Source organism: Columba livia, chromosome 5 (assembly GCF_036013475.1).
Source record: "Columba livia isolate bColLiv1 breed racing homer chromosome 5, bColLiv1.pat.W.v2, whole genome shotgun sequence".
Lineage (NCBI taxonomy): Eukaryota > Metazoa > Chordata > Aves > Columbiformes > Columbidae > Columba > Columba livia.
This window is the reverse complement of record NC_088606.1, coordinates 3066697-3090350: the sequence shown is the minus strand read 5'-3', so window position 1 is coordinate 3090350 and position 23654 is coordinate 3066697. Positions and strand designations below refer to the sequence as shown.

Sequence of the window (23654 nt, the reverse complement as noted above, 5' to 3'; positions counted from 1 at the left end):
TGATCTTCTCTCTAGTTGGCTTTTCATGCTGACCCATGCACAGCGGCAGCTCCTGTCTCCCTGGAACACAGGGACCAAGGTTACTGGTGTGTTATTTAGTCCCACAAACCACAACCCCACAGCCCCTAGGAAATGGTTTGTCAACCATAAACCGGTCCTGTATGTTTGCACAGTGGCACAGCTCTCACCCGCAGCGGCCCCGCTTCTGCTCTTGTAGCAAAAACCCAATTTCTGGGTATTTCAGTTGAGTTTTGGTGGGTATCCAAGTGAGATTTAACTGAAGCGAAGTGTAATGCTAAACCAATCAACCAGTGGATTGGAAAGATGTTATTTGCTATTTTTTAATAATAAAAATGTAAAATGCAAATAATAATATGAAAAAAATATATATCAGAAGCTCTTATTTTTTTTAAATAAGTGCACATAAGAGCAGAGTGAGTTATGGCAAGAAAAAAGCACAACTCCATGGGCAATCTCCAGAGGCAAATCAATAAGGTTTCGAGGCCATGTTAACCAGAAAGAATGAACCTGGGTAAAACAGCTAAAAATGAAAAAATTAGATCAATTATTTATGATTTGGTCTGTCCTTCCAAAACACATGGATGAAAACAAGCCCGAGCTGGGCTGTCTGCGGATCGGTGGCATTTGTAATTGAATTAGGCTGAGCCCAGCGCTGGGGTGACCTCAGGGAAACCCCATGGGGCAGCAACCCCGACGGGGGCCTGGGACATCCAGCTCGTCCCCTCCATCAGGGCACACAGAACCATCTTTGCTTACACGGGTTTTCTGTGGCCTCACAACAGGTCCACACGTGCTTTTCTCGTGGGGGTTTTACTATCACCTCTCTCCTCTCCCCTGTTATCACAAACCTGAGGCTTGGCTGGCAGAGTCAGGGACATGGGCAGGACACTGGCTGATGCACAGAGGCTCACAGGGAGGCAACGTGATCAGAGAGAGTAATTTCCTTAGGAAATCAATCTATGGGGAAAACTAACAAACAAACAAAATAAACAAACCCACATTCTCACTGTTTATCTTCTTTCAGCAGGTTTTGGTTTTTTTTCACTGGAAAAAGTCAGCAATGCAGCAAAAGGCTTCATGAATATACAGATTGTTTTTGGCAACTACCAATTAGCAAAGAATGTGTTCATGTAGTTCCCAAAAGGCTATTTCCCTGGGAATTCTTTTGTTTTGAATAAGCCATTTTTCATTAGAGAAAATACACACACTTGGACAAATAATTCTTGCTGCTTGTTATTACTGGAATCACAGAATCACAGAACAGTTTGGGTTGGAAGGGTCTTTCAAAGCTCCCCCAGTGCCCCCCCTGCCATGAGCAGGGACACCTTCACCAGCTCAGGTTGCTCAGAGCCCCGTCCAGCCTGGCCTGGGATGTCTCCAGGGATGGTTCAGCCACCACCTCTCTGGGCAACCTGGGCCAGGCTCTCACCACCCTCAGGGACAACAATTTCTTCCTCATGTCCAGCCTGAATCTCCCTCCCTTAGTTTAAAACCAACACTTGGTTTGTTCAGCTTGGAGAAGAGGAGACTGAGAGGAGACCTCATCCTGGCTACAGCTTCCTCACAAGGGGAGCAGGAAGGGCAGGCACTGAACTCTTCTCTTTAGTGACCAGTGACAGAACCTGAGGGAATGGCCGGAAGATGTTCCAGGGGAGGTCAGTTGGACATGGGGAAAAGGTTCTTCACTCAGAGGTGCTGGACACTGAACAGGCTCCCCAGGGAGGTGTCACAGCCCCAACCTGACAGTGTTCAAGAAGAGACTGGACAACGTCCTCAGACACACGGTGTGACCTGTGGGGTGTCCTGTGCAGGGACAGGAGTTGGACTCGATGATTCTAGTGGGTCATTCCAACTCAGGACATTCTGTGATTCTATGATCACCCCTTGTCCTGTCACAACAGCCCCTGCTTCAAATTCTGTCGCCATCTTTCTTATCAGCCCCTTTTAAGTACAGAAAGGCTGCAGTAAGGTCTCCCTAAGCTTCTCTTCCCCAGGCTGAACACCCCAACTCTCTGAGCCTTTAGAGGAAGCTTGGAGAGGGTTAGGGGTCCCGCGCCATGGACCAGTTCTGTGCCCTGCTGGCTCACACGCCCGCACCAGCACCTCCACCGGGGCACAGTGTGGCAAAAAGCCTCTGCAAGTACACAGCAAGTACAAAAAGCAAGCACACCCCGCCTGTGTACTTGCATGCGAGAACATAACGTGTGCAAGGACATCTGCAAACAGGACTGGAAAGGCAATTATAAACCCAGCCTGTACACCTCTTCTTACCCACTCTCAAATTTTTCTGATTCTTCTGTCCGGATCTCTGGTCCATTGAGGTGTGTGTGATGATATTCACCTGCAATAAGGATGCTCTTTTATTAAACCTTTGCAGCACCTACAACTGAGATTCAGGACTCACCAGCGCCATAATAATGTGTGTGCACAGAGCCTTGCTTACAGGGCAAACTGGGGAGAAGAAATATCCTGGTACCCACAAAGAGACACCTGGCTGTACATAGAGATCAACAATATAAACATGTCAGTGTTGGGGCTCATTACAGCTACTGAAAACCCAGCTGAGGGAATTTTGGGTGTTACTCATCACAGCTTACAGCCAATACCTCCCTCCAGGTAAATCCTACCCAAAAAGTCCCAGGCTGAAAGAACTGCAGCACTCAAGTGCCCAGGTAATCACCTCACAGCTTTACCTGAGGGACAGGGGCTGCCACAAACCACAGATCACGGAGACGAGGCCCTACAAGTCAGTTATGATGGACAGCTTTTTATTTCCTGGTGTTTTAATTTAACAAAGTGCTACATTCCATAGTTACAGTATGAGGAGTTGTTCTTGTCCGAAATAGAAAACCACAAGAAAGCGCAAGGACTGCTAATATCGCTCTATGGAAGCAGTGCAGTCCAGAGAAACCTCACCTAGGTGAACATCTGGAGTAAGAGACACCTTTAAAATCCAGCGGCTGTCGAGTGCAGATGCATTTCATCAGGGCAAGAGCTGCACGTCTGGCAGGCTGGTTCCTCCCATTGGAAATGGGGCTGTGGATGCTGAAGCGGGTGTGTGATGCCTCCAGTAAATTCTGGCTTGTGCTCTTGAGAAATCCCAAGCTGGGCATCCACAGGAAAACGGAGGTGAGCACCTCGCCTTGTGCTGAGTCGAGGGGTTATTATTGCTGCAGCAAAGTCTCGGTCGCAGCCGTTGCACGGGGCCAAGGCTGCGTTAGACATGTCACAACCCACCTCTGCATTAAGGGGTGGGCGGTTCACCCAGCACAGAGGATGAGGAGGACCCTTCTTGGCTGCTTTTTCTTGACCTGTCTCTTTCAAAATAATCTGCTTGTTTGGCAATGCAGAGTTATCGATTAAATCTGTAGAGTGTTAAGAGACTGGAGACTTCAACTCCAACTTAAAACTCTCCTCCCCTCTCTGTCTGCACTCTGATAATTTGAAGCAAATGAATCAAACTCCAGGGGTCATATAGAGAATATTTTGAAGAGGCAAATCCAAAGTCTAGTGGCTTAGAAGAGCAAGGAAGGAGCTGAATAATTCTTGTGCTTTAAGGACCTCCAGAAATGACACCGATGTCAGGGGAGCTGAAGAAAACGCTGTGTTCCAAAGGATCCTACAGTCTTCCCTGCGACCCAAGGCTGGTTTTGACTGTCCATCTTGCTTCCACATAAAGAATAGCTAAGCTGAAGACATGAGGGACTTCCAGGCTCTGGGGCAGGTGCCTGACTGAAAACATCTGCTCAACAAACACCTCTGCTTCAAATGGGCATCAGTTGAGATCTCCCTGCACTGCTGAGCAGCTCAGAAAGTTGGCCTACCAAAGCAGTGTTCTGCCAACGAGCAGGTCTCAACCAAGGCGTCTTGGTTTGTGGTGTTCAGACTGAGAAACAGGCCTGGGAGTGAAGCTGGACCTCAAACAAAAACTTTGGGCAGCTCTTCTATCCCACAAGGCCAGCTCCAGCACAGACCAGAGAGCCAACAGCCAACTGTGCGTGCAGCTGGGCCTTCCTTGGCCTACAACTCCCCTCCATGCCCATTTTGTCCCACCACACTTGCCATATAACCACTCTGATATTTGAAACCACTTGTCAGCCCCACTTGTGGGACTGCTGATTTCATTATGTTGAGCAGAGAGAAGAATAATCTTAGAATAGTTTGTGTTGGAAGGCATCTTCAAAGCTCCCCCAGTGCCCCCCCTGCCATGAGCAGGGACATCTTCACCAGCTCAGGTTGCTCAGAGCCCCGTCCAGCCTGGCCTGGGATGTCTCCAGGGATGGTTCATTCACCACCTCTCTGCCCAACCTGGGCCAGGCTCTCACCACCCTCAGGGCAACAATTTCTTCCTCATGTCCAGCCTGAATCTCCCTCCTTTCGTTTAAAACCACCACCCCTCGTCCTGTCACAACAGGCCCTGCTCAAAAGTCTGTCCCCATCTTTCTTACAGGCCCCTTTTAAGTACACAAAGGCTGCAATAAGAGACAGGGAAACTGTCAGTGTTTCCCAAAATGTGGATTTATCAGCACAACAAAAGGCCATGGCACCTCCCAGCCAGCCCTCCCAATCCATCAAACAGACAACCCATCCATAAAGCTCTTCCCGCACTGCTGGAGCTGCGGGACTTAGACCAGCAGCCTCGCTCAGCCAGCCCTCCTCCTCCCGACCAGCCAGGAGCTCTGTGTTACTTGTGTCGTTGTCGAACACTCCACATGAACAGCGAAGCGAGAGGAGCCTGTCCTCCACAGGCTGCTATTGCCAACACCCTGCTGATCCCCGGCTGCCTGGGTCCTGCTGGTACATCTGCTCTGTTCTGCGGTATCGCTGACAGCTCCTCTTTTCCAGTGTTGTTTTGATTCTCTCTTTCAGGCTACAGTTGCATGATGCAAAGGACTCAGCCAGCCCAGCTACCAACCTTTCTGCTCCAAGACTTGGCTGGACTAAAGTAAAGCAAGAACATCTTGCAGCTGCCTCTGTAGCCTTGTTCCCAGCCTGCCTGGAGCTGTACTTAAAAGGTCAAGCCTTTCTGGAGGTGATCTCAAGCAAACCAGAAAGGAGGAGAAGTCATTCCACCTTGCAACTTAACTCTCATCAAGCCTTGCCAGGAACAAATCATCAGAGAGCCCAAGGGACAACATTTCCTGATTCCTGAAACTGCAAGACACCTCCCAACCACCTCCAAGCTCCAAGAGACCTGGGAATGCAAAGGAAATAGAGAGATCAGTCCAGAAGGAAAACTTCTTAGTTACTGATCACTTAGTTAACTGATCACTTGCTATGGCAGAAAGAGGCTTCAACTTTGGATAGAGGCTCCTGGACTTCACATTGGGCTGTTAAAGATGTGGGACTGCTTTTAGCAAGGCAAAATTGTCTTGGTCAAAGTCTCAGGAATGAAAAGAGAGATGCAAGCACTGTAGAGCCCTGTCCAGGAAAGCCCATTCTAGAGGGATGGGGGTATGAAGACTCTCCAAGATGTTGATGGACCAGGTTTTACTGTGCCTCCCCCAACCCACACACTCAGTGGGATGGATGTGCAAGGGACCATGCACAGCTTTTCAACTGGAAGACTAGCATCAGTAGCAGCATTTTGAATACAGGTTGTCCTGCCTGTCCTTCTTGAGGTGACTCAGTAGATGTGTGGGTAAGGCCTACAGGAAAGAACCTGGGCTCTGAAGAGCACTGCTTGATGACCTCTGGTCCAGAGGAGGCCCTGACCCTCTCAAGAAAGAACTGAGCCTTAGGAGAGTTTCTAAATGTCCTGTCTTCCTTGTAGACCCACTCACACGCCCACAAGACACTTGCTTCCCATCATCTGTATGTGCCCTTCACAATCTGACAAGCCTTTTCACTTCTACAGGGAATTAAATCTGCACGTACCCCTCCTCAAACTCTCATCCATCCCACTTCTTCAAAGGCTCAGTGGGATTTAATCTCAGCAGATGTGCGGTCTGGCCTTACTTGTCTCGTCAGGTCTCCTTTGGCAACAGCCGCTGCTCCTTGTATGAAGAATGATTCCCTACACAACAGTGATTCCCACCTCATGAACATAGATATTTTGCATAAATGTCAGACTGAAGTCATTTCACAAGCAGAAGCAGAAATAAAGTAACACAGCCCTCTTTCTAGCTGTCTTGACATCATTAGCTATGAACCCCTCAACACCGACAGTCACCCACTCCGCAGTCTTTGGTGCCTGTCTGCATTTGGTGGCCTGGAGACAAGACCCATCCAGATGCCCCAGAGGTGCTGCTGTTCATGCAGCTTTCAAGGGCTGAAAATTCCATTTCCAGTGGGTAAAGGAGACAGAGCTCCACTTTCATCTCTAGGTGAATGCAGCCTTGTGGAAGAGATGAACCAATAACTAATGTCCTTCAAACAGGAGGCAGAAGCTGATGAAACCCTTGACCTGCCTCTTCTCTTACCTACTTGCACACTGAACAAAAGCTACGAGGTCCATGCAAGACTATCCGTCAGTAGGTGAGCGCTGGTATTTATTGTGCTGTAACAGACAGTGCTGGTTGAAAATGGACTAAGATTTTTGTTGTGAATCAAGTGTCGAGGCCATTCCTGTGTGTCTCCAAGAAGCGTGGAGCAGAGCTGAAGGAAGAAAGAAGGGGTGAGAGTCGGGGAACTGAGTGCAGAAATGTGCTTCAAACTGTATCAACCATACTGTAGTCGGGCACTTCTCAGGTGGCAAGGGATACAGTTCAAGTGTATAACTCATTAATTAAGCAGAGCAGCTAATCTTAGCACTAATGAACTCTAGCTCAGGTTATGTAACATTTAAAAATTAACAAATCAGACAGAAGTCATTCACAGTAAAGATTTCCATTCCCGGGTTAGGTGAGAGCTATTGTTATGATTAGATTACTGCCAGCCAGGACCAAAAACAGCACACCAGGATAACAGGAAAAAAAGAATCATCCATATGTATCAGCTCCAGCTGTAACAAGACGCGCTGTGGATCTGAATGAGGCGCCGGGTGCGAATGTGGAATCTCACTACGGTATCAAAACACACGTCACTGGGCGGTACACGTAGAGCAGAGCATGCTGTTTCGCCGGGGTGGTACCGACCACTGCTCGGTGGCTTGGGGTGGTGGAGAGCAGCGATGCAGCAGAAAGTTGTTTGTTCTATTTGTTTGTTTGTTTGTTTTCCTCCCCCTCCCTCTTTTGCAAAGTCACGGGCTCTCACAAGGGCACTGCAGTTCGGTTCAGAATTCATCTTCAGAGCTGTCAGCTAAGAGCATGACTCGGTCTTGCATGCTGTTAAATTCTCGCTGCTGGGGGAAGAAAAGAAACATGAAAGAGGTCCACATGCAAAAGGGAAATGAAGAGTATTTGCATCCCCCTCAGAGTCTAACCGAGAGGTCCTGGACACTCCAACCCAAAGAAAACGTAACTGGGCTGCGCTCGCGTCACAGCCAAAATGGTTAAAAGGAGAGTAGGTGGGACTTGAATTTTCCTTTGCAGTTGCCATACCTTTCTTTTATGTCTCTTTGAGCCATTTCTCCTTCGGCGACTCATAATCTTAATGCTGTAGAGTGCTCCTAGGATAAAGAGGGCTCCGGCTATTCCGACTCCTACAGGAACCAGCATCCCCGACATGTACCCAGCCTGTGTGGAAAACAGAGAAGCAGAGCGGCACTCACAAGACCATCCTTCCAGAGACGTTTTTCACCAGTCTAGCACTGTGATATATCCCTACACTGCTTCGTCAAACTTTATTGTACTTGAGTCTGTATGACCTGCCTGCAATGGATGAGCCTGGCTTCCAAGATCAGTAAATAAGGCCTCGACCAGCTCCATTCTAGGATCAAATTGGTCGAGGAATGTGGGCAGCAGGTGGAGGGAGGTGATTCTGCCCCTCTGCTCTGGTGAGACCCCCCTGCAGTGCTGGTCCAGCTCTGGGTCCTCAGCACAGGACACACATGGACCTGCTGGAGAGGGGCCAGAGGAGCCACAGGAATGATCCGAGGCTGGAACAGCTCTGCTGGGAGGACAGGCTGAGAGAGTTGGGGTGTTCAGCTGGAGAAGAGAAGCTCCGGTGAGACCTTAGTGTGGCCTTTCTGTACTTAAAAGGGGCTGATAATAAAGATGGGGACAGACTTTTGAGCAGGGCCTGTTGCGACAGGACAAGGGGTGATGGTTTTAAACTAAAGGAGGGAGATTCAGGCCAGACATGAGGAAGAAATTGTTGGCCCTGAGGGTGGTGAGAGCCTGGCCCAGGTTGGCCAGAGAGGTGGTGGCTGAACCATCCCTGGAGACATCCCAGGCCAGGCTGGACGGGGCTCTGAGCAACCTGAGCTGGTGAAGATGTCCCTGCTCATGGCAGGGGGGGCACTGGATGGGCTTGGAACGTCCCTTCAACCCAAACTGTTCCATGATACCGGTAACACCACAGCTCACTCACTGTCAGCTTTTGCTAACAGATATTGTCTTGTGATAGCCGAGACAGTGTTTGCCCATCTATAGGAGAGGAAGCAATTTTGGTGCAGATCTTCAAGTGCTGGGGTGAAGTTTCTGTTAATATAGGTGCACGTGTGATGGAAAACCACAACGGCCAAGGGCAGGTAATCTCAAGCCACAAGAAAGAATTGTGACCACCCAAACAGCTTCACCACGTGCTGTGTAAAGTAGGCTGAGTGCTGCTCCAAGCTCCCCAGATACCACCAGCGTAAATCAAGGCACAGGTGTATGTCGGGGCAGCGGGAGCAGGCAGAGGAGAGCACAGTGCTGGCACAAGAGCTGGTGTGTAAAAGGCACCAGGTTTGATGGCAGGTACCAGCCAGGGAGCAGGCAGGACGGTTGATGAGCTGTTTTTGGAGAATGGCTGCACTTTGAAGCAGGGATGCTGACCTCCATCCTGGGAGGTGGATGGGAAAGGGACCCAACATCCTCCTGGCCACCTCTGACTGCTGGAGTGTGTCTTACCATGGTCAAACTGCTCAATATACCTCCAGCAAAGAGCACAGGGTCTTTCAAGAAGATGGACCCAATTTGAAATCACTATATCTCTGCAAGCATGAACTGCCCATGAATGAAACTCTTACCACTGGAAACGGCGGGGCAGAGAGTTTCAAATTATTACTGCTTGATAACTCATTAACTCATTTGTAAGTTTTTATGTAAATGTGAAATGTTGCCACTGTGAAAAATATTGGTTTGAAACTGGGTCCATCTTTTTGAAACACCCAGTAATACACAGGCCCCATGCTTCCCAGAGACATGTTTGCATGGGGAAAACAAGTGCCCTGGGACAATAATGTCATATCTCAGCACAGGGACAGCAGAAGCTGCTCCCAACACCTGCCGCTGGGTCTCTGAAGGAGCTGAAGTGCGAAGCCAGGCTGCGCTCCCTTTTTGCAGGAAGAAGAAGCAGTTTGCCCTCTCCCTGCCCAGCTTGAACCACCTCAGCTTTGTACACAAAAGCTTTGAACTAAAAGCTTTCACTTTGCATGGGAAAGGGTGGCTTGCATGAACAGGACAAAGATCTAGAGAGCTGATATCTCTGGTGACCAGTGACAGAACCCCAGGGAATGGCAGGAAAATGTGCCAGGGGAGGGTCAGCTGGACATTAGGAAAAGGTTCTTCACCCAGAGGTGCTGGACACTGAACAGGCTCCCCAGGGAGGTGTCACAGCCCCAACCTGACAGTGTTCAAGAAGAGACTGGACAACACCCTCAGACATATGGTGTGATGTGGGTCTCTTTAGGTTGGAGAAGAGGAGACTGAGGGGTGACTCATTCATGGGGATCAATACGGAAAGGGGGAGTGTCAGGAGGATGGAGCCAGGCTCTTCTCGGTGACAACCAGTGATAGTACAAGGAGTAACGGGTACAAACTGGAACACAGGAGGTTCCACTTAAATATGAGAAGAAACTTGTTGGGGGTGAGGGTGGCAGAGCCTGGCCCAGGCTGCCCAGGGGGTTGTGGAGTCTCCTTCTGTGCAGACATTCCAACCCGCCTGGACACCTTCCTGTGTAACCTCATCTGGGTGTTCCTGCTCCATGGGGGATTGCACTGGATGAGCTTTCCAGGGCCCTTCAACCCCTCACATTCTGGGATTCTGTGAACTGTGGGGTGTCCTGTACAGGGACAGGAGTTGGGCTCAATGATCCTTTTAGGTCCCTTCTAGCTCAGGATATTCTATGATTCTATGGGCTGTCCTTAAGGGAAGCCTGGCAAATATAAATCAGCTCTAATTCATAAGCTATGATCCATATGTTTGCATTACCCAATAAAAAAATAGTAAGCATGAGTAATTTAAAATTACACATTTAAAAACTTAATATTGTACATTTAAACATTTTAAATCCTTTGGAAAACATTCCCAAGTGCATGTTATTTTATATGTTACAACTTGAAATGAAATTAAGCCAAGTTTTAAAGCACCAAATTGGTTCAGAACCCTCTTCAGCATCCTCACCTAATTCAGGCTGGGGGGCTCAATGGAGTAAGGGTGACAGGTACAACCTGGCTCCCTCCCTCGTTACCGCTGCCTTTGTTCACACTGCAGGAATGGAGTCCTGTGCTGTGGCACTACAGCTTTACCCTTCGCCATCTGCTCCCCCCAGAATAGATTTTATACCTTCCAGGGGACGCATGCACAGTTCAGGGGACACAGCTCTCAGCAAGCCTCAGCCCATTGCTTACAACCACTCATCCTCCCCTGCACTCCCAAACCGCAATACAACTTCACAACACTTGCTTACACGTTAATTGCTTTTCTTCCATAATCCATTGAGTTTTGGGGCAGAAAAAAAAGCTATTCAGTGCGCACTGCCCTGCCTTCATACTCTTGCCTTACAGGACATTCTACGATCCTGTTACCTGAAGAATGAAAATATCTACTTTCACCTGGGGCAGACACAATGCTAACAAAGGCTGCTTTGCTCTCCCAAAACCCTCTAGATCCTGCTTGGGGCTTTAAATAATAACAACTTTGTGCCTGGATCCCAAGGCTTGAGGGATCTTCATCCACATCGTGCAGGTTCCCTGGATGCCCTCCCAGAAAACCCAGCAGATGCGCTTGGAGAGGCTGTGCCTGTGCCCCCGAAAAAGGAGGTTAGTGAGATCACAGATAAAAGATCGTATCTCTGCAAGGCAATTAAGGTGCTTTAATTGGGTGACCTAATTAGTGCGGCATGGGTTTTTCTATTTCTGGAACTTTGCTGCTGGCGTGGGTGGTGAGGGGAGACTGGAAAAGGCTTTTTAGCTGCTGCTCAGCTGAGTTTCCATGTCAGAAATCACTGAACTCTCTAGCCCATCCACAAGCCTTTATCATACCTGGCCAGCCCATGCCCTTTTACAGGCTTCCCCCAACAGCTGGACCAATGATTTCAACCCCAAAATCCTTCAACATGAAGCAGGTCCAGGACCTGTTGTCCCAGCGCTTCTGTGTCACGCAGCCCAACTCGTGAGGGACTATCTGCGGCTGCTTGATCAGAAACCCCATTTCACTGGCAGCTCTGAAGCCACATTTTTACCCTCTTGCCAGTGGGGGAGATGCAGCTTCTTTACAGATCCTAGAGATGCTTTTAATACAGCCAATCCATGACCATGACCATCTTGACTCTGCTGGACTTCAAGATAACAGCAACAAAGGACTTCAGAGGGACGACATACCCATTATTCAGCACGCCAAATGCAACATTTGCCAAGTGTTTGCAGGAGACCAGACAATAGTATATTATAAATATATTATAAATATATATATTCTATAAATCTGTCACTGACCCTACACTCCCCAAGCCCTTCCCTCTCCCAGCAGGGCAGCCCTGATGGACACAGGAGGACACATCTCTTAGGGATGGGGCCATCATGTGCCAGGATCCTCTCCTAGGTGGAGGGATTGGAAAATAGAGAGGACAGGGCTCTGCCAACAGCAAATGAGAGGGCACATATTATGCTGATAAACTCAACAAGGAAGAGGAGGAAACTGGGTGAGCAGATTTATCTAGGGGTGATTTGCTTCACCAGCCTGTAGTTGGGGGAGTGTTTTTTTGTTGGGTTTTGCCAAGGGAAGACATCAGCAAAGCAAAAGATCTGCCTCCACGCATCTACCATTCCCCAAAGGAGGAAGCTGGCTCAGGGCTGAGTCTCTCAAGTGGGCACCAGCAGACCCCCAGTTACACCAACGCCATGCAGTCCAACATCTACCTACAAGAGGTTCAGACCCTCCAGAGCAAGCTCTTTGGAGACTGGACCACGCAACACCCACCTCTGCAATGGGGGAGGGCAGAGGTAGCCAACAAGGTGCCAAGAAGAAAGGAGTGAAAGCTACAGCTCCAGTGAGAAGGTGCCTGATGCCCCCAAGCTTGTGTTGTGCCAGTGGGTAGGTCTGGCATAAGCAGGTGATCCCTTTGTGCTACATTCACTCCAGCCAGTCGTGGTGTTTGCTTTGTACCTTCATTGGGAAAACCATCCTCTGCCCTTTCGGTGTTCGCTCGGGCTGAATCCCAGGCCAAGGTGCTCTGCTAAGGGCATAGACCACACTAGACATGTCTCCTTCCTATTGTAGGCAAAAAAGCAACTCAACAAGGGCGAGGCAGGAATCCACCTCAAACCCTTCCACTCTCTGGTCCTGGAAAACAAATACCCAGACCCTGTCTCTCTGTCCAAATTTGATGGTAAGATGCTGCTGAAATCTGGTGGGTATCACGTGGGAAGGCTGAGCTCATCAACTAACAATCTGCTTAAGCTTAGAGACATATTTTCAGGGGCTGGAGTTTCTTATCGAGTCATTATTCCTGTGGCGGGTTTTTTTGTCTATTAACTCTGATCCTGTTCAAGAATTTCCAGGCTCTGTTGAGTCACAAAATGTCCTTTTCTTAAAACACTACCACCATCTCATTGCCAGCTTCATGGCTTCGCCATCATCAACACAACATTCAGAAGGTTTCACAATCATTTCAAAATGTTAATATTTGCCTTAGGGCAGCAGAGCCTAAAAAGCCATCGCTGCCTGTGGCTGGCACAGTTCTTGATTTCAGGGACCACCACTTTGGGACCAAAGATCAGGGTCTGTTGTCTTTTCAGTCTTGCTGTGTTTGCTCTTCTTCCTTCCAGGAATTTGCAGCTCCTGTTGCGTGTGGAGGCAGGAGAGTTCTCATCTCGAGGCAATGTCATGGCACACAGTCTCTCACCAGAGAGGATCACCAGATCCTCTTGACTTGGATCAAAAACCAAGCCTAGGACTTAGAGAAAAGGGATGGTGCTAAGTTAGAGGGCAATAAAAAAGTAACCCATGTAGTCTGAAGAGAAGGGGATTTTCTAGCACAAAGAAGTCTATCAAATATGACATTGAAGTGCTGGAGCGGGTCCAGAGAAGAGCAACAAGACTGGGGAAGGGACTGGAACACAAGCCCTATGGGGAGAGGCTGAGGGAGCTGGGCTTGTTTAGTCTGGAGAAGAGGAGGCTTAGAGCTGAGCTCAGCACTCTCTAGAACTACCTGAAGGGCAGTTCTAGCCAGGGGGGGATTGGGCTCTTCTCCCAGGCATCAGCAATAGGACAAGGGGGCATGGGCTTCAACTCTGCCAGGGGAAATTGAGGCTGGAGATGAGAAAGCAATTCTGTGCAGAGAGAGTGGTCAGGATTGGAATGGCTGCCCAGGGAGGTGCTGGACTCACTGGCCCTGGAGGGTTTGAAACTGAGACTGGACATGGCACTTAGTGCCATGATCTAGTCAATGGACTGGAGTTGGACCAAGGGTTGGACTGGATGATCTCTGAGGTCTTTTCCAACCCATTCGATTCTCTGATTCTGTGAAATACCCCTCTCCCTACTCCTGCTCTTAGTTACTACTCGTTGGGGATGTACTGTGGATTTACACCACAATATACAACAGCAGCATCTGGTTCACTTGCCTCCCAGAGAAATTTTAAGCCCTTTCTTGATTGCCTTTGTAAAGATAACGAACTGCACTGACGAGAGTTTATTTATTCCTGCAAGTTTTTCCTTTTAAAGTAATTGAAACACTGAGCCTCCTACCTTATCTTTCAGCTTCTCCATCCAGCTTCTCACTGAAAAATAAGACAAAAAAAAGATGCAATCATGTTACTTGTTATATTAGTTAGTAATGATAATGTTAGTAATGATAGTGATAGTATTAAAATAGGCGCTAATTAACTTGACAAGCTGCTAACACTTTTCTTTAGATTTCCTCTCTTCTCATTCATGAAAAAGAGCAAATGCAGCAAATCAACACAAGAAACACTCAAAGCGAGCTGGCAGGCAAGAATATCACTTTTGCCTGTGCAATTCACATTTTCAGAGTGACTGAAAAAAAGGAAGATTAAATAAAGTATTTCGGGTTGTGCGTTTTTAACCAGCATTTCTCATACACACAGTGGGATGAAAACCTTACAGTGTGGTTATCCCCTTGCGCTCAGCTCCTCCACATAAATAACCTTCCCTCTTTTTGGCATAGCCTGTAAAAATGCCTTAAAAAGGGATTATTCCCTGGCTTCTATTCCCCTATATTTTTGGAAGCAGCCACTATATGCTTTGGGAAGTCACCAGAAAATATCGGAGGAATTAGGATAGCACTGGAGGTGCTAAATTACTAAACCAAGTAAATTCATACTGCCATCTCAGAGACTTTCATTTCCTAACAGTTAATAGAAGTGCCATGAAATATGATACCCAAGAATTAAAAGTCTTTAATGGCCTGTACTTTGGGATGAACTATTCAAGCTAATCCCAAAGAACCACAAGCGCTGAGCAGCGGGGCAGGACTCATTCACTCCACATTTGTCTGTGCTGCACCAAGGACGAAAGAAATGCTCAGCCTTTGAGAGATCCGCTGATGTTTTAACGAATTCCTACTCATAGGTAAGAGGCAAGGAAACAGTTAAATGTTGGGTTTTTTCAGGGTCCAGCCCCGCTCAAGGATCCCTGTTCCTCCAGGACAATGCTGGAGGCACAAGGGGACTCTTGGATGCACCAGTGTCCTTCTGAAGGATATTTCTCCCAGGACGCATTAGATCCCAAACGTAACACACCATTTATGGAGCGACACCCTATTTCCAAGCCTGCTTTCTTAAAAAAGCTCCCTTCAAAGCTTTCATTAGCTGTATTAGAGCCTGTCTGTTGGCACAGGTACATATAGAACTCATGGAACCATCCTATTGAAATGAGCCTTATGTGAGCAGGCTGGGTGCAGGACCAGAAAACAGCCTTTTTATCTCTCAAATACAATACAGAGAAGCACAGCAGCTAGGAAGTAATAAGACTTGGCCCAGACATCAGCATCACTGAATTAAACCACATCATTTTACCAAGTTTAAAGTAACTTGAACGCTCCTTTTTTATCTATTAGTAATATAACACTTTGCAAACAGAAGGATCCCAAATTACCTGGAGGTGAAAAATGAAACAGGCACAGGAGTGTACACACAAGCTGAACTATCCCTGACAGGTAGCTAAGTAAAAAGATTTTGTTATCCGGGAGACATAGTCACCCACAGCACTAGAAGAGGATAAGGTGTCTACTTTTACCACCTTTCCCACAATTAGTCCTGACCCGCATGGACTAAGCCATAGCAAACTCAATTGATGAAGGTGCCATCACCATCATCCTCTGCCAGTTCAAGCCTGCATGACCTGAATTTCTGGTATTTCTCTCCCAGAGGGGCAGGGAATGCAAGGTTCCCCTGGGTTACATTTCTCAGCTGGGTTTGTAGGTGCAACACTAAAACACTGAGTGTAAACGTAGACTATTACGGGGAGCCCCTACACCATTGCCTTTCTGACAGGTATGGGAACACCAAACACCCAGAAAATTCTGCTTAAACCCACAAATATTACAAACCAAAGGAATTCGCCCCAAAATTCTTGCTGAAGAGCCTTCTCATCCTTTCATGTTTAACGATGCTATCATCTTTTATTCCAGGCTGAAGGGAAGCAGGTTGATGGTGACTCAGTCATGCAGTAGAATCACGGAATCGTAGAATCACTCTGGTTGGAAGAGACCCTCAAGATCATTGACTCCAACCATAACCTAACTCTGGCACTAAACCATGTCCCTAAGAACCTCATCTACACATCTTTTAAATCCCTCCAGGGATGGTGACTCCACCACTGCCCTGGGCAGCCTGTTCCAATGCTTCACAACCACGTATGTGAAGAGTTTTTTTCCTAATATCCAATCTGAACCTTCTCTGCCGCAACTTGAGGCCATTTCCTCTTGTCCTGTCAAATGTTACTTGGGAGAAGAGGCCAACCCCCTCCATGATACAACCTCAGTAACAGCCACAGTATCAAAACCACAGTGCAGGATCTGAAGCGTTGGACCAACATCCTCTCTGCACATCCAGACAGCTGCACGAGTCCACACGGTGCTGCTGTGATGCTCAGTTGGCCTCAACTCAAACTAAGCACAAACCCTATGTTGACACGTCTTTCACAATAATTACGTGGGATTGGCGATCTCATCAATAGTTGACCCGTTACTTGCAGCTGAACAACGGTGCCCCTAAAGCAGCAATTAACTCCGGAGTATTTCCGACAAGTCGGAGGCAAGGGCTGGTCTAATAATATGCTACTACCTATTTTCAACAAACACAAATTCTAGCTTTGTTTCTCTCTGTTCTGCAAAATAACAGCAGAACATCCATTGGGACCCAGAGAAGACGCTACAGTACAAATCTTTATTTGCTGTTTATACAATAGCTCATTGTTAAAACCAACCTTGTTTTCAGCCATGTAAAGCGCATGCCAGATGCCTCCGTGAATCAGCCTGAGCCACGTTAGAAACACCAAAGGTGATTTCTACTCCAGCCTGGACACGTCTAATGCTCTAATGCAGCCAACAGGTTGACTCTGGCTGGTTGAAAGCCCCCCGACCTGTGCTAGAGGAAAATATGATCCCAGATTTGGGAGGTTAAAGCAGCAAGAGGTCAAAAACCTTCAATGTCCCAGGAGGATTTCACCCATGTGCAGGCCAATGGTACCGGGGGTGGGTTAGAAGGGGGTGGTCAGTAGGTCAGAGAGGTTCTCCTGCCCCTCTGCTCTGCCCTGGGGAGACCACACCTGGAATATTGTGTCCAGCTGTGGCCCCTCAGTTCCAGCAGGACAGGGAACTGCTGGAGAGAGTCCAGCGCAGCCACCAAGATGCTGCAGGGAGTGGAGCATCTCCCGTGTGAGGAAAGGCTGAGGGAGCTGGGGCTCTGGAGCTGGACAAGAGGAGACTGAGGGGTGACTCATTCATGGGGATCAATATGGAAAGGGGGAGTGTCAGGAGGATGGAGCCAGGCTCTTATCGGTGACAACCAATGATAGGACAAGGGGTAATGGGTTCAAACTGGAACACAAGAGGTTCCACTTAAATATGAGAAGAAACTTCTTCCTGGTGAGGGTGGCAGAGCCTGGCCCAGGCTGCCCAGGGGGTTGTGGAGTCTCCTTCTGTGCAGACATTCCAACCCGCCTGGACACCTTCCTGTGTAACCTCATCTGGGTGTTCCTGCTCCATGGGGGGATTGCACTGGGTGAGCTTTCCAGGTCCCTTCCAACCCCTGACATTCTGTGAGATCTGTGATTAGCGGATCCAGTTCTCCCGGGCAGGAGAGGACACCTCAGACCTGCAAGTCAAGTCAAGGAGCACCAGATTACCATGAATTACAAACACTTTTAATGCCACTAATGCACAAAACTGGTTAAACGCCTCCAAGGAAATGACAAGCCAGTGTGTCATTGAAATCCAGCACTTACTGCTCCAGTTATTTACCCATATGTGGACACTGCGGGGTATGGGTAGGAGATAAAACACTTTTTCAAGTTAGAATTGATATCTGTGCTAAATGGCTAACATCAATTAATCCTGGACTTCAGACTCTAATTATGCATCACCATCCATAATTAATATTTGGACTTGGTCGCGGAAGAAGAACATTGTGGCTGTACAAAAATACAACACTCTCCAAGAACACTAGGTAACTTGCCAATGAGGCCAAGCAAATAATTAGTAAAAATTACTCCAAACCCTGTATTTTTCATACTCTCCTTTGTTTGCTTTTTTTTCTTCCTTGATAACTGATAAATACTTTAATTGGACTGAATAAATGTAACTACTCCTACATTTATATAATCCTTACATTACATTCAGCCCTTGGAAGGCAACCGCGAGGCTCATGTGGCCCCCGGTGAAAATTAGTTTGACACCTCTGCTCTAATCCATGCATTTTTCATTGTCTCTTTTTTTATATTTTCAGTGCCTGATCACTAAACATCCTGAAAAAATGACAATATTTGGGTGTGAAATTGCTAACAAGTGTCTGCATTGCTGGCTTGTCTTCCCTGGCATTTCAAGGACAGTGACTAGTCCCAGCTCTGCCTCGGCTTAATTTTGATCCCTCGGTTTCACGGGGAACCGAGTTAGATGAGTGTGGAGCACTTCTGAAAATTACATACATAATCCGACATTTCCTCAGTGATTTATATAATGTCTGCATCTCTGCAAATTAATTTTAAATAATGTATAGCTTAAGATTAAGCAGGTCGGGAGTGCGGAGGAGGAGCACGGTTGTCTGGCACTGGCGTCAGAGCAGCCCAGGATGAGTTCAGACAGTTACAGATGCACTGTGCTATTTTTAGTCTTTTTTACCCAGCTTTCCCCTTCCAAATGTGCAGCCAGCTATTACAAAGCCACGGTGCCAACTGAAGAAGTCAAGCTCATTTGCAGAGGTAAGCAGCAACCTGCATTGCCTGCCCGGCTCGTCCTTGGAGGAACTCGGTCCAAAGGGACAGTCAAAAAGCCCCATGAGAAAAACCTTTCTAAAACTTCAGGTTTTGCCAGATGCAGGTTGCGGATCCAGGAGGTGATAGGTGGCATTTGAGGGTCTGTGGCACATGGCACTGGATGGCCCAACATCATCACTGAACTGTGTCCTACAGCTTTGCATCCCTACAAGAACAGATTCAGTCAGCATACTCAAGCTGCTCGGTTGTTTTTGTGGGGCTCCTCTTTACAAAGCGGGTGATCAGATATAATTTACAGTGGAGAATTGAGACGGAAGAGGTTTGGAAGCTGCCTCCAAGCTCAGCTGGAAGGATTCTCTGACAATGAAGCCTTTGCGTGACTTACATCAGTGAAAAACTATTTGCCAGTCCTGATCAAAGAAAATGAAATTAATGTAGCATGACAGACCATATTCACCACAAATCTAAACCACACTGACACTTTCCTCCCAGGGAAGAGCATGAGCTCTTGGTGCTCTGCGCAGGGATCTGGCAGCACCCTCAGCTTATGGCCTTGCAAAGTCTCACCACAAACAACTCACCTGAAACGAGAGGGGATGTCAACTGAGGACAAAGATCTGGAAAAAGCACACAAAGCATTTACTACACAGTGGTTCCCATGGCTACTGTGCAACCCCACCATGGGAAAAAGTGGGCCCACTTGTACTGATATTAGCTGTGGAAACAGGGCTTCCTTCACAACCTCACTTCTTGGTGCTGTTCAGAGGACTGTCCACCTTCAAATAAGTTCTTATTTGGGCAGGAATGACCCCAGGTTCCAGGATAGGTTGGGGAATACCCGTTAGAGAGCAGTGTAGGGGAAAGGGACCTGGGGGTCCTGGGGACAGCAGGGTGACTATGAGCCAGCACTGGGCCCTTGTGGCCAGGAAGGCCAATGGTACCTGGGGTGGGTTAGAAGGGGGTGGTCAGTAGGTCAGAGAGGTTCTCCTGCCCCTCTGCTCTGCCCTGGGGAGACCACACCTGGAATATTGTGTCCAGTTGTGGCCCCTCAGTTCCAGCAGGACAGGGAACTGCTGGAGAGAGTCCAGCGCAGCCACCAAGATGCTGAAGGGAGTGGAGCATCTCCCATGTGAGGAAAGGCTGAGGGAGCTGGGGCTCTGGAGCTGGACAAGAGGAGACTGAGGGGGGACTCATTCATGGGGATCAATATGGAAAGGGGGAGTGTCAGGAGGATGGAGCCAGGCTCTTCTCGGTGACAACCAATGGTAGGACAAGGGGCAGTGGGTTCAAACTGGAACACAACGAGGTTGCACTTAAATATGAGAAGAAACTTGTTCCCGGTGAGGGTGGCAGAGCCTGGCCCAGGCTGCCCAGGGAGGTTGTGGAGACTCCTTCTGTGCAGACATTCCAACCCGCCTGGACACCTTCCTGTGTAACCTCATCTGGGTGTTCCTGCTCCATGGGGGGATTGCACTGCATGAGCTTTCCAGGTCCCTTCCAACCCCTGACATCCTGTGATTCTCTGATTTGTTGGTCAGGTCTCTTGAACCCCCTTTTATTCTGGAAGCTGCAGGGTGCTGGGTGCCAGAGCCAGGCTCTACCTTCAAGCCTCACCATAAATCATCATCAAACCCCTCGCCAAACGCTTTTTCTTGCTTCCTTCACCACCCCCTCTGAAATCAGAAGCACAGGTCCTCTGGGCTTCATGCTTTGCCGACTTCTAGTAATCCTAATTGCCTAATTATCCACTCCAATGGAATGATAAAGCTGCTTAATAATTCTGTTCACTTCTCATTCATTTTTGGATAAGAAATTGCAAAGACTTTACCTTCTGGTGGAGATCTCGATCAATAATTCATGTTCTCCTGCCATCAGTTCTGACTCCCTTTTCCCCTCTTGTATATCCTGCTGCTTTATCTTATCACTTTAGTTTCATCCTATCACACTGTTTTAATTATATTCCCATTTTTAATCATGATCTAAAGCAATTCTATTTTTCCATAGCAAAACCAGCACATTATCCCTCTGCCCTGGGTATCTCGCTGTATTTTCAAATCCAGCATTTCCATCTAAATTCCAGAACTTCATCTTGATACTGATCAGTATATCCAGCGCAATTCTCCACCATGACTACCAAAACAGCAGTGAAAATGTGGCACCCAAGCTCCTATATGCTCTCCAAAGGGCAGAGAAAAGGCCTGAAGGATGGTTTTATGGTTAAGCTGGAGCTCAGGTAACCTGACTCAACCTTTGCATCTGTAGTTCCCTAAATGCAATAATCGAGAGAGCTGCACCGAGCTTCATTCTGAGCAAGCAGAAAACACCAGTCACCCCTATAAGCCCAGGGCGTCAAAAGGTTTTGATCTAACAGCTCCTGTTCATTGCTTTCACATCTGTGAAACCAGAGACGCCCCTATCTTGGGAACCAGGGAAGCTGTTTGAGGACAAGGCCCCCACTGCAGCAGATGACAGTCCCCACCACAAGTGACCTGAGCACCAGACAAAGATGGATGGAGCCAAGGAGCACAGAGAGCAGCAGTTTTTGAGCACTGGAAACACCTGTTGTGGATGTTGTGTTTGCTCTGTCTTTCTCTGGCCAGGACAAGGTTTTTGTCCCACCCACAGCTACAGTTGTTTTAGGTAGGAAAAGCCCGGTTTGGCACATTTGCAACAGCACGGAAATTGTCGATACGTAGTGAGGAGGCTTTGTGTAGGTCATGGTATGGTGAAACACAGCTGCACCTTGCAGCTGATGCAGCTCAGCACATCTCCCATCGCCTTTTTCCCCAGGACAAACTTATTCACCTCCTCCGTGGTCAATGGGGCAGAGTCCGGTTGAGGCCTGTATCCAGTGCAGTGCCTCAGGGGGCAGTGCTGGGACCGCATTATTCAATATATTCATCAACGACTTGGATGAGGGAATAGAGTGACTGTCAGCAAGTTTGCTGGTGACACCAAGCTGGGAGGAGTGGTGACACTGGAAACTGTGCTGCCATCAGAGACCTGGACAGGCTGGAGAGTTGGGCAGGGAAAAATGTAATGAAATATAACAAGGGCAAGTGTAGAGTCTTGAATCTGGGCAGGAACAACCCCAGGTTCCAGTGTAAGCTGGGGAATGACCTGTTATTGAGCAGTGTATTGGAAAGGGACCTGGGGGTCCTGGGGACAGCAGGGTGACCATGAGCCAGCACTGGGCCCTTGTGGCCAGGAAGGCCAATGGTACCTGGGGTAGATTAGAAGGGGGGTGGTTAGCAGGTTGAGAGAGGTTCTCCTTCCTCTCTACTCTGCCTAGACTAGATGATCTTTCGAGGTCCCTTCCAATCCCTAGCATTCTATGTTTCTATGCCTGGCTGCTACCCTGCTCTCCCTGTTCCCCGCCATAAAATGGCTGGGGTTTGGGGTTGCTTCTGGTTGGAGCTAACAACTGGTGGTAGTCAGGAGGAGTAACATTTGTTCCTGATGGTTAGACTTTGCTAGAGACCCAGCTGTCAGAGCAGCTGCCTGTATAAACCTCTGCAGTGAGAAAAGAGGACATTACTGTCCACTTGAGCACCTGTTCAATCTCCTTTACATACATTGGAGCAAGAGATTTGCTGTAGTTAGTCCTCCTCTTCCCTCACTTACATGCACAATTTCCAAGCTGTATTCCTCATTCCAGCAGAGGAGAGCTGGTTAAAGTGTAAAAAATAGAGAAAAATCAGTCCAGGTACACCAAGCAATCTGCCCTATTAAGCCTGAGAGGTAGGACTGCGCAAACCTCATGAAGTTCAACAAGGCCAAGTGCAAGGTCCTGCACGTGGGTCAGCACAAACACAGTGGAGAATGGATGGAGAGCAGCCCTGAGGAGAAGGACTTGGGGGTGTTGGTTGATGAGAAGTTCAACAAAGAGCTGGCAATGTGTGGTCACAGCCCAGAAAGCCAACTGCATCCTGGGCTGCATCAAGAGAAGTATGGCCAGCAGGTCAAGGAAGGTGACTGTCCCCCTCTACCCCACTCTGGTGAGACCCCCCCTGCAGTTCTGTGTCCAGCTCTAGGGTCCCCAACATAAGAAGGACATGGAACTGTTGGAGCGAGTCCAGAGGAGGCCACAAAGATGATCAGAGAGACAAAACAGTCTCAGGACAGGCTGAGAGTTGGGGTTGTTCAGCCTGGAGAAGAGAAGGCTCTGGGGAGACCTTTTAGCAGCCTGCCAGTACATGAAGAAGACCTACAGGAAAGCTAGAGAGGGACTCTTTACAAGGGCATGTAGTGATAGGACAAGATGTAATGGCTTTAAACCAAAAGAGGGGAGATTTAGATCAGTTATTAAGAAGAAATTCCTCCCCACAAGGGTGCTGAGGCCCTGGCACAGGCTGCCCAGAGAAGCTGTGGGTGCCCCATCCCTGGTAGTGTTCAAGCCCAGGCTGGACGGGGCTCTGAGCAACCTGGTCTAGTGGAAGGTGTCCCTGCCCATGGCAGGGGGGTGGAACTAGATGGTCTTTAAAGTCCCTTCCAACCCAAACCATTCTGTGATTATATTACCATACAGATTTCATCCCTTTCTCTTGCAGGTAAGATTTTCTTTTAAATGAGTCTAGCGAGAACAATTTTGCAGAAATGCTCCGTGCTCCATCTGCTCAGCTCTGAGCAGTTAATGGCACAAGGCTGCATTGCCTCCTTTTCCCTAAAAAATACAATTGCCAATTTACTTACTAGCACAAATAAATAATACAGAAAAGAGCATTTGGCTGGGAGGCGGCTTATTTTTAATTCCAGAAGAAAATCTCTTTCTACTCGATGTGAATTTTGATGAATGCATTTCCCTGCATGCCCAACTCGAGAAGACTTGAATAGAGCCAAATAAGCAAATAAAAGTCAAACTGACAATTACCATTTGTTTTTCAGAAAAAAAAAAAAAAACAAAACCAACAAAACGTTGGGTGAACTTTGAATTA

The 23654-nt window shown here is 48.0% G+C and overlaps 1 protein-coding gene across 7 annotated transcripts in view; it reads right to left on the bottom strand.

The window, feature by feature from the left end:
* Nucleotides 1-2768: 2768 nt before the first annotated feature.
* Nucleotides 2769-23654, bottom strand: part of ARMH4 (armadillo like helical domain containing 4) — a 90313-nt gene continuing 69427 nt past the window's right edge. For 5 of the 7 annotated variants that reach the window (XM_065063078.1, XM_021289948.2, XM_065063076.1 and 2 more), the window contains exons 6-8: nucleotides 14014-14045; nucleotides 7503-7637; nucleotides 2769-7303 (exon numbers count right to left, since the gene is read on the bottom strand). In XM_065063078.1, coding sequence (XP_064919150.1) covers nucleotides 7235-7303; nucleotides 7503-7637; nucleotides 14014-14045 — 236 coding nt within the window. In that variant the 3' untranslated portion in view covers nucleotides 2769-7234. The remainder of the gene's footprint in view (nucleotides 7304-7502; nucleotides 7638-14013; nucleotides 14046-23654) is intronic. The other 2 variants (XM_065063080.1, XM_065063075.1) reach the window with 1 other exon arrangement.